The sequence below is a fragment of the Vulpes lagopus genome, chromosome 8 (assembly GCF_018345385.1).
Source record: "Vulpes lagopus strain Blue_001 chromosome 8, ASM1834538v1, whole genome shotgun sequence".
Classification (NCBI taxonomy): domain Eukaryota; kingdom Metazoa; phylum Chordata; class Mammalia; order Carnivora; family Canidae; genus Vulpes; species Vulpes lagopus.
The window spans coordinates 126,890,330-126,904,073 of record NC_054831.1 but is presented as its reverse complement, the minus strand read 5'-3'; the positions used below and the strand labels follow the sequence as shown (position 1 = coordinate 126,904,073).

At 51.4% G+C, this 13,744-nt stretch overlaps 1 protein-coding gene across 3 annotated transcripts in view; it reads right to left on the bottom strand.

Annotated features, from left to right (window-relative positions):
* Window positions 1–13,744, bottom strand: part of ECE1 (endothelin converting enzyme 1) — a 115,883-nt gene that overhangs the window by 14,311 nt on the left and 87,828 nt on the right. For all 3 annotated transcript variants that reach the window (XM_041765413.1, XM_041765411.1, XM_041765412.1), the window contains 5 exons: window positions 13,419–13,610; window positions 7,698–7,840; window positions 5,985–6,099; window positions 1,381–1,491; window positions 69–167 (listed from right to left, as the gene is read on the bottom strand). In XM_041765413.1, the coding sequence (XP_041621347.1) occupies window positions 69–167; window positions 1,381–1,491; window positions 5,985–6,099; window positions 7,698–7,840; window positions 13,419–13,610 (660 nt within the window). The remainder of the gene's footprint in view (window positions 1–68; window positions 168–1,380; window positions 1,492–5,984; window positions 6,100–7,697; window positions 7,841–13,418; window positions 13,611–13,744) is intronic.

Here is a 13,744-nt window from a genome sequence, read left to right as displayed (position 1 = left end):
TCCATCTGTGGCTGCAGCTCTTGGAGGGGAAGCCTTAGGCACCCCTTACAGCACCACGCCAGCCTCACCTTTTCCTTGGCTGATCTCCGAGTCTCTTCATCCATCCACTTCAGGGTGCTCAGGCTTTCCTCGAATGCCTTCTTGATCTCTAGGATTATCTCGCTGGCCTGAGAAGACAGAAGCTGACTGGTGAGGTCTGGGCACTGGATGCGCACCCCATGCAGGAGGAGGCCAGAGCCAAAATTCAGGAATCAGCTCAAAGCCTCAGGCTCTTCAGTGCCCAGAACACTAAAGTCCTGCAAGAGAAGATTGGAACTTCCATAAACAGAGCTTTTGGCACCACAGACACTCAGGATAAGCTTTGGGAAAGCTGAAAAAGTCTCTCTGCAGAACTTTTCAGAGCCTTTAGTGTGTAACATGAAGTTTGATTCTTTTGGAGGGAGTAAAGTTCAGAGCCTTTTTCAGATTTACTGGGCCACAGGATCTCTTTTTGATGGAATGGGCTTTAAAATCTAGAGCACCCGAGTTCTGATAAGCAGTTTCATAAATGTGGTGCTCCGGCTGGAGACGAGCAGCTGTTCTCGAGGGTTATAATGTCACAGGCAGACTCGGAGCCCGAAGGTTGTACAGCAGAGTAAGGAAGTCACGCAGCAGAAAGAGCAGAGGGGCTGATGGCTGACAGAACTGGACAAAGATTCCATACCAGCCACTCACAGGTAAGTCACGTAAGAAAAAGGAGTCTCCGTTTGTTAACATTGGACTGCAGAGAGCATCTATGTAATTAAAATCAGTAATAAAAACTGGAACAAAAATATAACAGCTGCCATTTACCAAGCCCTTGTTTTGTGCCAGGTGTTCTCTGTGTGTAGCATCTCATTTCCCGTCCCACTGCGGGATGGGCAGCCCTGCTTCCGAGGTAACGGTGATGGGAGAAAACTGTCCCAAATCACCCAACCAGGAGGCAACGGATCCAGGATCTGAACTGGGGCCCGGCTGCCTTCACGCACCTAGTGGTGATGTTCCTCCGCCTGTCCAGAACACGGGGTTACCCCACAGGGTAAGAGAAATGTCACCCTTTAGGCCAGAACTGCTCTGCCAACAGGGTCTCGCTGGGCCCTTCCTTCTGCTTGGGGGTGGAGGTGGAGACGGCCTCACAACGGGTTAATGATAATGCAGTAGAGTGCCCGGCACTCAATGACAGTAGCCATCCTGGGGAACTCCCAGCACTCAAGGCTTCAGAAAACAGGACCTCTGGGTTAAGGCTGGGGCCCTGGCCCGGAGCAGGAAAGGTCCAGGGTAGAGCAGAGTGGGGGCTGCCAAGCTCAGGAGGGGCTGGAGCAGGGGCGCCGTCACGGCCTGTGTGCGAGGGGAGGCACTCACTATGCTCTTGCTGTCCTCGGCAAATGTCGCTTTGACAAACATGGGGCCCAGGGCGAAGCCCAAGTTGTTCTCTGTGTCGCTCACGCAGAACTTCCACCGAGGAAGACAGGTCTGGAAACACAAGGGAGAGGAGTTACCGGGCCCCATCCTTCTTCTTCCTAAGCCCCGTCTGTCTGGGAGGCAGCAGCTGGAAGCCTGTGCTTCCTTCCAGAACCTCAGGGAGACTTTTCTGATGCAGTGGAAGTTATTTTAGGCACTGGACCAAGAGGCCACAGAATATTGCTCATGGCCGCCATCTACTATTTCCTGAACGCCAGGCTCTGTGCGTGGCATGTCATGAACAGTGTCTCACCGAGCCATGAAAATGAACCTGGAAGGCAGGGATGTGGGCCTTGCCAGCTGAGGAGGCAGAGACTCAGCAAGGGGAAGTCACCGGCCCAGGGTCCCACGGGGAGTGAGGGGGCCTGAAAGGCCTGACTGTGCACCCCATGCCCCTACCCCTACCTTGCCCTGGGGGAGGCTAAGAATCCTGGTGGCCAAGACTTGAGAAATTTCCTCATCTACCCATGCACGACAGGAAAACCTCCCCAGAAGGCCAGGACCCAACCCCATGGAAAGCCTCCTAGGGGAAGGGCTGGCACAGGAATGCGTCAGGGCATTGGTGTCGTGGCCACTCGCAGTGTCGCCCACAAGCCCGCCAGCCCACAGGACACCTCTGCGGAGCCAGAAGCAGGCACTCTGCTGGGAGCAGCCTCATGCAGTGTGGCTCCGGGTTCCGGCCCCGCTGGCTTCCCTGCCCCGGGCAGCCCTGTGTGACCACCTGGGGTGGCCCTGCTCCCGTCAATCCGTAAATCCCTTGTGTGGCCTCCTGACCCCAAAGAACAGGTGGCATAAATCACCAGGCTCAGGGTGGCCGGCTCCAGAACAGTTTTCCAACTGACAACAACCAAATGCCCACCAACAGGCAGCCGGATAAACAAAATGTGGTATTTTTATACAACAGCATACTACTTGGCAACAAGAAGGAGTGAACTACTGATATACACAACATGGTTGAATTTCACAGCTGTGAGCTGAGCACAAGAAGCCAGACACAAAAGAGCACACGAGGCGGGGTACAATCCCCCCATGCCCATCCACACCCACCTGTGGGACCATCGGGCGAGGGGCTACAGGGAACCTTCTGCTCCCAGGATGCTGGAGGGACCGGTGACAAGAGTGTCTCTACCTTGAGTGGGGTGTGGGTTTTTTTTTTTTTTTTTTTTTTTTAGGGGGTGTGGGTTTTGTGGGCCATTTCCTTTGTCCAAACTCACTGGACTGAGTACTTAGTGTATACTGCACATTTTATGTGTGTAAATTATACCTCAGCTAAAGAAATGTCTTCCATGAAAGCAGGACTAAGGGAAGGACGTAAAGGGGCATCTCGGCCTTCCTTCTGTTTGGAGGCCCAAGTCCTTTCAAGCTTTCCCCACCCATGTGTCCATTTAGATGCCTTCCCACAACCTGCCCACCTACAGCTGGACACAGGCTGCGCCCACACCCGGCTGAGGCTGCCCACGCAGGAGGTCAGGACCAGGGGACCTCGAACTCATGGGCTCCGTGGGGCTCTAGGCCCCTGATGGCTGAGTCAGGAGCTGAGTCTTCCTGCCTTCTCAGGAGAGCTTTTGCATGAGCCCACTCACTCACTCACTCACTCATTCATTCATTCCTTCATTCCTTCATATACCCTGCGTCTTCTGGACAGTTCCTCTGCACCCTGACTATGGCTACATGCTTGGAACCTAGAGACAAATCGGCCATGGGCCTTGCCCTCAAGGGGCTCAATCGAAAGCACCCAGTGAGAGAGAAAGACACCCCAAAACAGCAAGGCTGCAGCAGTACATGCTTGCTGAGTGTTTACTGGGTGTGGCCCTAGCCCATATGATCGTCATGATAACCCCATGAGGCAGGTACCCCCTGTGCTCCTTTTTGCAGATAAAGAACATGGCGGTGGGTGCTTTAGCCTTTAGGATAGACTTTGGGGGGAATCCCTTTATGTAATTCCCAGACAGCCCCCTGGTCACCAGGCCAAGGATGAGTTACTGCTTTTTTACATCTGGGTAGACTGAGCCCTCTGCTCCAATGAAGTGATTTGCCTGAGGTTGTGTGGTTAGAAGAAGCATTTCAAACACAGATCTTCTGACCCAAAGTTCTGTGCTGTTTCCTTACACCATGCACGGGGCATACGGTGACCCTGCCCACAGCCTGCCACCTCTGGGGTCTCCCAATTGCCCTTGCTTCTGCCAAGGCCTCCCTGCCAGCTCTTAGCATCCCACTGGTTAGAGCAGCGCCCCGCACTCTGAGCCTGGCCCAGGGAAGCTCGCTTGCTCGCTCTGTCTGTCTGTCTACCTACCTATCATGGTAAAACACGCGTAAGATTTACCGCCATTCTAACTCTTTTAAGTGTATGAGTCAGTGATGTTAGGCAAATTCTCACTGCTGTGCAACCAATCTCCAGAACTTTTCATCTTGCAAATGTGAACCTCCATATGCATTTAACAACTCCTCATGCCCCCCCGCTCCCTGTCCCCAGCCCCTGGCAACCACCAGGAAGCTCAATTTTCACTTCTGGCTCCTGCAGAGCACAGGCTGAGTGGGGCAGAGCTCAGGTGTGGCTGTGGAATCAGATGTGCTGGGACTGAGAACACATTCCCCATTTATGAGCTGTGTGACTATGAACAAGTCCCTTCCCCTCACAGAGCCAAGGTTTCTTCATCTATAAAATGGGCTGATGATAATAGCTCCTAACGTAGAGCTGTTATAGGAACTTGGTGACATAATGCCTATAAAAAGCAGACAGCGAATATCTTTTATTATTATTATTATCATTATTATCATTATTGAGTGGCTGAAAGAGCCAAGAAGTCATGGTCATCCAGAGCTGGGTCTGAATATGAACTTGGCTGCCTTCTTGCTGGGTGCCCTGGGAAGCCCTTCCTTGCCTGGAGCCAGTTTCTTCCTCTGCACTCAGGTGGGTGAGCAATGATGCAGGTGCATGCTCCACAGAGGTGTCTCTGTAACTATCCTCCTGGGTCCTAGTCAAACTTTTCCTATTTAAAGTCCCCTGGGAGGCTAAATGCTCCAGGGGACAGAGTCCATGCCTTGTCATGTCTGTGACATGGGCTCACCCAGGGCTGGCCCAAGGTAGGTGCATGTGGAGCAGGAAGGCAGGTCAACTGAGCAGGACAGCCAACTCTTCCCCTGGTCCTTCTCCGCAGGGCCAGGTGACTCTCATGGCTGAGGCCCCGTGATGCCCTCAGAAGGCTCTCTTACCCCCAGCTACCCTCTCCTTTAGTCCCCTTCCTGCCACAGGTGGGTGTACATCAGGATAGGAAAGAAAAGGAGAACTCTTTCCAGGATGAACTCCAGGACTGGAGGGAGGAGTCCATATCCTGTCATTCTCTTCCAGCCCTTATCTGGCTTTGTCCATTCCACTGGACTCTGGGAAGGGCCACGGGGGCAGGGGCAGGCTAGAGCCAGCTCTGCTTGTCCCCCAGGGTCTTGCTAGCTGCTGTCCTGGGGCGGGGGGTTGCTGAGTGTGCTGGGTGGGCTCAGCACCCTGGCCTCTACTGCTCTTTAGCTGGGACACTTCCCTGGGCCCAGACATGCTGTGTCCCATCAGCACATAGGAGGGTCTCTTATGGCAGATGTGGGCTCTTGGGGCACAGACCCCACCTTACTTGTCTCAGTGTTCCCACATGGGATTGATGTCCTGTCTATTGGCTGCATGAATGAGAGGGGGACCGCCACCTCTGGAGAAAAAGTGGAAGTGGCCAGGGAGCTTCCTGTCTGGGGTGGAGTCCTGCGGGAGGGGAATGAGGGGTCCTGGAGCCCTGGGAACCCTGGAAGAACGGACACTCAGGGGGCATGATGGGGGCATTTGAAGGTAGGTGGAATCCACCTGTTCTGGGGCCTAGGAAGGTAATAGCAGTGAACACCTGTGTGGTCTGATTATGATCCAGGTGCTATACTGACTGTTTTGTGTTTATGGGGAAGGAGCAATATTACTGCGGGTCCCCTGTATAAAACAGGGACGATGATCACACCCACCTCACGGGGATAGGAGTTACAGGAAAGTTTCAGTTACAAGATCATAGGAGTTACAGGAAATGGTTTATTATCGTTACCATTGAGAAGTGATTGGGAGAAAATAGAAGCCATCTTTTGCTGTAAAGAAGGTAAATCTCTAAGATTCCTCTTTTTTAAAAAATTTTTTAAAATTGAAGTAATCTCTGCAACCAACTTGGGGCTCGAACTCATGATCAAGAGTCGCATGCTCTTCCTACTGAGCCAGCCAGGTACCCAAGACTCCTCTTTACTCATTAGAGACCCAGTGTAATCATCACTTTCTGGAAGTTTCTGTCCACCCCCAACTAGATTGGATCCAGTCCTGTGTGCCCAGGGACATCCAAGTGGATCCCTTCAGATTCTTTGCCTACCCTCTACCTCCCTTACAAGTTTCCAGGGCCCTGGGGGGACACCAAGGTTGCAAAAGCCTCCAACCCAGGGCCAGGCTCACAGTAGGTGCTCAGCATGTGAATGGGAATGTGCAGTAACAGGCTCACCTTCTTGGTCCCATACATGACTTCCATGAACTTCTCATCGGCGTCCTGAAAGCGCTGATCAAGGAAGGAACTTGTCTTCCGCACCAGGTTCCAGATCATGTAGTTGTTTAGCAGGCTGGGGCAAGAGGAGGTGAGACAACTCAGAAGCACCCCAAGCTGGGAGCATCACAGCACTTCCCCCACTGACCTTTAGGGGGCGCTCACACGTGGCCTTCGGATGGCAGGCTCTCCGCCCCCCCCCCCCTTACCTGCCCCAGTTTGGTGGGTTACTGCTCACTAAGCACAGGGAATGTCAGCTTTTCTTTTCTTTTCAATTTATTTATTCATGAGACATGCACACAGAGAGGCAGAGACATAGGCAGAGGGAGAAGCAGGCTCCCCATAGGGAGCCTGATACGGGACTCGATCCCAGAACCCCGGGATCATGACCTGAGTCAAAGGCAAACACTCAACCACTAAGCCACCCAGGCATCCCTGGAATGTTAGCTTTTCAAGGTGGAGCCTGGGTCTTCTTTGAAAACCCCTTGGTGCCTAGTGCAGTGACTTGTATGCCACAAGACCTCAATAAACATTTGTCGCATAGCTGCCTTTTGTCTGGAAGCCGTGGAGCAGCCGCAGGGAGACTCCCCCTGGACGGTGTGTGCTAGTGGGCTGGAGCAGGGAGGAGGCTGCCATTTCCACAGCCTGGAGATGTCCCTGCCAGAAGGCCAGAGATGGGAAAGGGAGCTCTGGCCACCACGCCAAGGTCTCCAAGGAAGAGAGCTCACTGCCCTCTCCGTCAGGACTCAGGGAATCACTGTGGCTGTTGTCACCCTTGCAAAGAAGTCACCTTAGCACCAAGAGACGTTCACTATTGTGAACTAGCCTCGAAGTGGAACCAACTAAATGTCTGACAATAGGGCAGCCCCGATGGCTCAGCGGTTTAGCGCTGCCTTCAGCCCGGGGTGTGATCCTGGAGACCTGGGATCGAGTCCCACATCAGGCTCCCTGCATGGAGCCTGCTTCTCCCTCTGCCTCTGTCTCTGCCTCTGTGTGTGTGTGTGTGTGTGTATCTCATGAATAAATAAATAAAATCTTTAAAAAAATGTCTGACAATAGGGGAAGGAGTAAATAATCATATGTATACTTGATGGACTACTGCATAGCTACGCAGAATGAGGTCCACAGGGAGTGCGGATAACATGGGGAAAATGTTATGATGAAAGTTGAGGGAAAAGCAGATTACACATGTGGTCACAATGATGGGGGCGAAAGGAACCATGTATTAGAACCCCCCCCACACACACGCTTTCTCTCTTTACAAACACACACATATGCTCCCCACAGCATCAACAGTAGTGTCTGGGTAATCTTAATTTTTTTCTGTAGTTTTTAAAAACCTCCCCAACAGATCTTTAGAATTATTTAAAAAATCATACATATCACCTACAATATTTACTGAGCTCCATTCCCTGTCATTCTCTCACTGTGTTCTCATATCCCTCCGCGGTAAGTAGATTTCCATCCCCACCTTAGGACAGGTAGCATGAGCCTGACAAAGGGGGATAAACTTGCCCAAGGCTACAGCTCTCTGGGATCCGAACCGGCTGCCTCTCCCAGGGCCCACTCTCCCTAGTCATTCTGTCCCCGGCTGCCCTCACCCTGTCTGGCCCAAGAAGGATAGGGCCGTGTGTGACCCCAAGGGCAGGTGCCAGGCCGCTGGCTGTCCCTTACCATTTGTCAGTGTTGTTGATGAGGGTGGAGACCTGCCCCAGGTACTCCTTGTCGTAGACAACGATAGGCTCAGACTCATTGATCTCCACGGGGTAGAAGATGGTATTGAGAAAGGGCAGCCAGTCGATGGCAGGTGCCAAGGCCTAGAAGGGAAGAGACAGCGTGACTCCAGCTGGGCTGCTTTGCGTCAGGGCCTCCAGGGAGCTTTTCTCAAGTAGGTGGCACCGGGCCTCCAAAGAACCAGGCCTGGGCAGTGCACTGGGCAGACGTCAAGCCGAGGCTGGCTGGCTTCCATCAGAGATGCTGTAGACAGAATTCTGACTTCAACTTGCAGTAGAGATGGGATGGAACAAAGGGGACACGGGGAGAGCGGCAAGCCCCCCTATGCCAGGTGCTCCTGCACATGACTCACAGGACTTCTCTCTGTTGGACCTCAGGACAGGCCTACGTGGTAGGGACCATAATCCCCATTTTATTGACGATGAGACTGAGCCCAGACAGGCCTGTAATGGAAAACTGTGTAGCATCCAGAGCCAAACTGCCCGGGCTCATATTCCATCTCTCTTACTTGCTAGCTGTGTAACCTTGAGTTAGTGGATGAATCTCTCCATGCTTCGGGGTCTCATCTGAAAAGTGGTCTCCTCATCATAAAAGAACTGTCTGTTCTACTCAACACGTGCTTCTGTAATAACAATTAGCTTCTATGGGATTAGTCTATATGACCGGTAAACTCAAGAATGATAGTGGTATCAAGGGTAAGCACTTTGGTCCACAGGTGATTTTTCTCAGGCATGGAGAAAGCAACTCAGAAGGACAACTTCAGCAAGGGAGGTAAGGCCCTTAGCTCAGCTGATGCACAGGAAGCTGGGCTGGTCAGCTCCTTTTTTAAAAATAAGATTCTATTTACTTACTTACTTACTTAATTTATTTATTTACTTATTTATTTATTGGGAGGAGGGGCAGAGAAAGGAGTAGAGAGAGAATCCTAAGCAGACTCTGCTGAGCGGGAAGCCCAATGTGGGGCTCAATCTCATGACCCTGAGATCATGACCTGAGCTGAAACCAAGAGTTGGACGCTTGACTGACTGAGCCAGCTTGGTGCCCCTGGTCAGCTCTATTTTAAGATATTTTAAAATGAGCATCTGTACCAGAGCTTCCTCCTCAAAGAGGCCCTGGCCGGCTTAGAATAACTGGCCACTACGAATGGCCAGCTTGCTCCTGGCTCACCTAATGGTGGCCCCACTGCCCAGGGCTGGTCCATCTGCAGGGTCGCTATGTCCACAGCCAGATTTTCCACTTCTCACCAGGCAGCCTCTCCACTCACACTGAGCTCTCTCTCCAGGTTCCAATTATTGCTTTGATTACAAACTTGCACAACTTTTGGGTTTAATTGTTGTAAAACACACAGACATACAATGTACCATCTTAACCATGTTTAAGTGCCAAGTTCAGTGGCATTAAGGATGTTCACACTGTTGTGCAACCATCACCACCATCCGTCTCCAGATTTCATCTTGCAAAACAGAAACTTTATACCTATTAAACAATAATCCCTCCAGCTCTATCCCCCGAGCTCCCAGTAACCATTATTCTCCTTTTTGTCTCTCTGAATTTGATAGGTCTAGCTACCTCATATAAGTGGAACCATACAGTACTTGTCTTTTTGTGAGTGGCTTATTTCATTCAGCATAAAGTCCTTAAAGTTGCACAACTTTTGAATCTAATTGTAATCATTTATACAATTAATGAGAGCTTCAGAAACTGCAGGCGACTGACTCTAAGTTCTATTTTTCCCATATGTCTTGTTATTTTTAGTTAATTTTTTCATCCTGTGATTTTTCCAGAATTCAGTGTTTTCCAGCACTATACATATACTGGTTTAAACAGCAAAAGTGGGGCAGCCCGGGTGGCTCAGCAGTTTAGCGACGCCTTCAGCCCAGGGCGTGATCCTGGAGATCAAGGGATCAAGTCCCACATCGGGCTCCCTGCATGGAGCCTGCTTCTCCCTAAGCCTGTGTCTCTGCTTCTCTCTCTGTGTCGTCTCTCATGAATAAACAAACAAACAAACAAACAAACAAACAGCAAAAGTGCTTCTGTGCGTCAGTCACTTAGAATGATACCTGGTATGTAACAACCACTCAATCCTCAATCGATATTAGCTATTGTAATCATTCTCAAGGTCTCCCAAGGGTGGGTCTGGGCTTGAGCGATTCCAGATTCTGTTCTCTATTCTCTTGAAAAAGACAAAGGAAGTAAGAGATGCATTACAAATGGCCTTCATGTGGTAAGATCGATCAATAGTGTAAAATCAAACCATAATATCGGATGAACTTGTAACCTGTTGGTAAATACTTATGATGCCCTCAGTGAGAGAGCAATCATAAAACCCTCCACTTAATAGATGCTGACTTTGCAGATGAGCTAAGGTGACCTTCCTTAGGTCACATAGTTAACCAGTGACTATACACATCTAAAATCCAGGCTCACTTGTCTCTCTGGTTTCAAAGGGTAGCTCAGCTGCTGGGGAACAAGGACCTCAGAGGGCAGAGGAGGGCAGCTCCCACAGGTAGTGGCCTGCTGGCTTTTGGGGGGCCGGGTGCAGGTTCCATATTTGCACCATGACCTACTCAAACCACCCACGTAGTTGGGAAGAGCTGTGCCCCGTGTGCTCTCACACATCCTGGCCTGCCCGGCAACAAGATGACCTGAGTGAGTTTCAGAGTGAGAAGACATGGATCAGAGTCCCCACCATGAACCAGGTCTGGGGCCTCGAGCCATTTCTGTGGCCTTGCTCTGAAACGAGGACAATTTTCCTGCCCGTACCACCCACGGTCGGCTGCTCTGTACCTCGTGGGGATAACTTGCTCATCAATCCTGAGATGCCTCTCTCCCTAGCTGGTCCATTTGTTCTCTCTTCCTGGCAGGAGCCCCTAGGGTCGGTAACCTCTGGGGCTTCTCCATAACGCTTCTGTGGCTGTCAAACTGGGAGTGTCCAGGTGAGATGGTCAGATGGGGCTCAACACTTAGAGACATCTGCCTGCATGACCTGCTGGCAAAGATGCCTGGGAAACTCATCAAGTTTACAAAATGTCACTGTTTATACAATTAATGAGAGCTTCACAAACTGCAGGCAACTGGAATATTCTAATTAGGGTACAGCCACCAGGTGGTGACATATCCCTGTGTACTTAACACAAGCCTGTTTCTTTAGGGAGAGCAGGTGTTCTGTGCAGGTAAATTCCCATAACCCCAGACAAGGTGTGTGTTGAATACCAGAATTTTCACGTTTTCAATCTTGCTTTAGTGAACGCCTAACTTAGACATGTATGCGTCTAGAACGGTCTCCATGGAGATGGCTGTTTTAACTGATGAGGACATTCCACTTGTGATTCAAATCCTTTGGGGCGCACCAGTCGGTTCTATTTTCCAGACCTGCAGCCAAAGAGTACTGCTGGTCTCCAACCAATCAGCTCAAGTAGGCTTGCGAATAAGAGAAAAGAAAGATGCTATCAGACTTTATCTCAGCTGGAGAATTTAGAGCAGAGAATAGGACTCATTCCCAAACAACTTCTGATGTGGAAGGAAGAAAGGAATGAGAAGGTCCTCAGGCCCCTCGAGAGAAGCAATAGAAGGATGTTTGATTCACGGGTCTGAATTCAGACTCTGCTAGGGGCTAGCCTGGAACTACTCTGTACTATGGTGGGGCTAGCCTGGAACCATACTGTGAAGGCTGCTGCAACTTCCCCAGAGTCACTTAGGGTACAGGAAAATAACCAAATTTCCAGATACCAGGTAATAGCAAGATATTCTCTGTCCACGGCTGGAATGAATCAAATTGGTTAAGTGCTGGAGACGTGGGCTGGCGTCACTGCTTTTACTATAATACATTTGAATTGTGCATGTCAGTTTATAAATTGAAATCCCAAGTAGAGATTCTTTTTGAGGATGCTAGGCTTCACGGATCCAGGACTTAATCTTTATATGTTAGACATAATGTTCTTATTTGCACATATGCCCTGTTTCTCTGGGAGAGACTTCATAGTTTTCAACTTGTTCTCACAGAACTCTGTGGCTAAAGAACCACACCTTATGGGGACAGGGGCTGCCTCTCATTCGTCTCTGCATTCTGGAAGACAGCAGGTGTGCATGAGTGAGCAAAGCCCCCATTTTACAAGTCAAGGCGCAAGGAGGGGATCCTGTGACTTGCCCAGGGTCACACGGCTTATAGTGCGGCTGGACCAGACCAGTCTTCTGACCCCAAGCCCAGGGCTCGTCCCTCTGCTAAAGTCCTCCCCTACATCCCCCAGCCCTGGCAGCTCTGGGGAAGGAGGAAGAAAAGAGCAAATGTAATGTGCCCCAGGCCACCCCGGGGTAGAACCTGGAAGCCACATTGGGGTGGATGTGCTCAGGGCTATTGCGTCTTCTCTGCCACTCTTGGGGTAGTCAGCTGGCATCATGGCCACTGTGGGGGGCTGGGAGGCTGCTAGTGCCCTTCTTGCATTGAGAAGTGGGCAGCTGGAACAAGACAAATTGCACTGTACAAACAGCATCTCCTTTGACCTCTGGGCCGCAGAGCAGAAAAACAGTGCCAGATGGTAGCCAACGCAGTCTGCTGATCTCCGTAACAACCCACGCAGCGTCACTCACCCTGATGCCAACTATTGGGGACCTATCGGGCAGCTGGCACCCAGAAGAGCCTCTCTTGCCCTCACCCTTAGCTTTGCCTGGGCTGCACCTCTACCTGGGACACCTGGCCGGCCTGGCTACTGCTCACCCACTCACCGGACTCCCCTGCCCTATCCCTGTCCTCGTGCCATCCTTCTTTTGTCCAAAGCATTCAATAATGGGTTTGGGATTGTTTCCTCGTTGGTGTTCCTCCCTCGCCTGGAAGAACCTCCAGAGCAGGGCCCCGAGGGTGGCCCCATATATACTTGTCAGAGGGAGGAACAGAGGGAAAAAAAATGGACAAGGACCTAGGTGTTCATCCTGAAAGGAGAGGAAATGAGCCAACTCAAGTGGATAGGCAGGACCTGGCTGGTCAAGGCAGAGGAGGGAGGAGACATCTTGGTGGAACCCCAACACAAGCCGAACACAAGGGGCCCAGCCGTCCTTCCCAGTGGGGAAGCAGGCCTCACCAAGCATTCTAGGCAATGGCAGGGAACAGGAAGATTGGCCGAAGCCACTGAGGACCTGGGATAAGACCAGACCCCAGCACACAGTGGACTGAGAAGATGGAACTGGCAGGATCAGCTCAACTCCCCACCTGCAAGTCCCAAGGAATCACCAGGGAGCAGCCTTTGGCAGAGGGGCCGCTGACTCTGCAGATGGGTTGAACCCAGTGACACGAAGCAACCCCATTACACAAGGAGGCAGAAGTGGCTACAGAACCCACTCCTCAGGTCTATTGTTTGCTGAAAACCAGACTCCATGTGACCGCGGCTTGAGATTGGAAATGCCCAATCAGGGTGTGGGATTGTCATCAAGACCATAGCGCCTCCCAAGGTCAATGCTGATACAGAAAAGCTGTGTGGCCCTCGGCAGGAAATTTAATCTCTTTGAGCCTCAGTTTTTCTATCTGCGAATTGGGGCAATAATCATCCCTGCTTCATAGGGTTGTTCTGAGGATCTGATGAAGTGGGTGTAACAACCTCCTCAGCCCAGCACCCTGTCCCAAAGCCCTGTGCCTGTCCCAGGCCCCATGTCAACCAGAGCTCACATTACCTGCAGCTCAGCAGCTGTCACTTTGTGGTAGATGAGCTCCTCATCCCGGCGCTTCTCCTGGGGGATGGTGATGTTGGCCAGTGCCGTCTCAAAGTCCAGGATCTGCTGCATCTGGGGCCGGATGGCGTCCTCATCCCCTCCACCCAGCAGCTTGCCCAGTTGGACCATGTAGTTCAGGTATCCTGTCAGCACCTGCAGGATGGCACCCACTCTGTAAGTGGGTGCCACCACCCACTGGACAGGGTAGTGGGCAGAACAGAGCCAGTCCCACACAGGAAACCACTGCCAACCCATGCAGGGATGTTCTGGCCCTGCGCTGCTTCCAT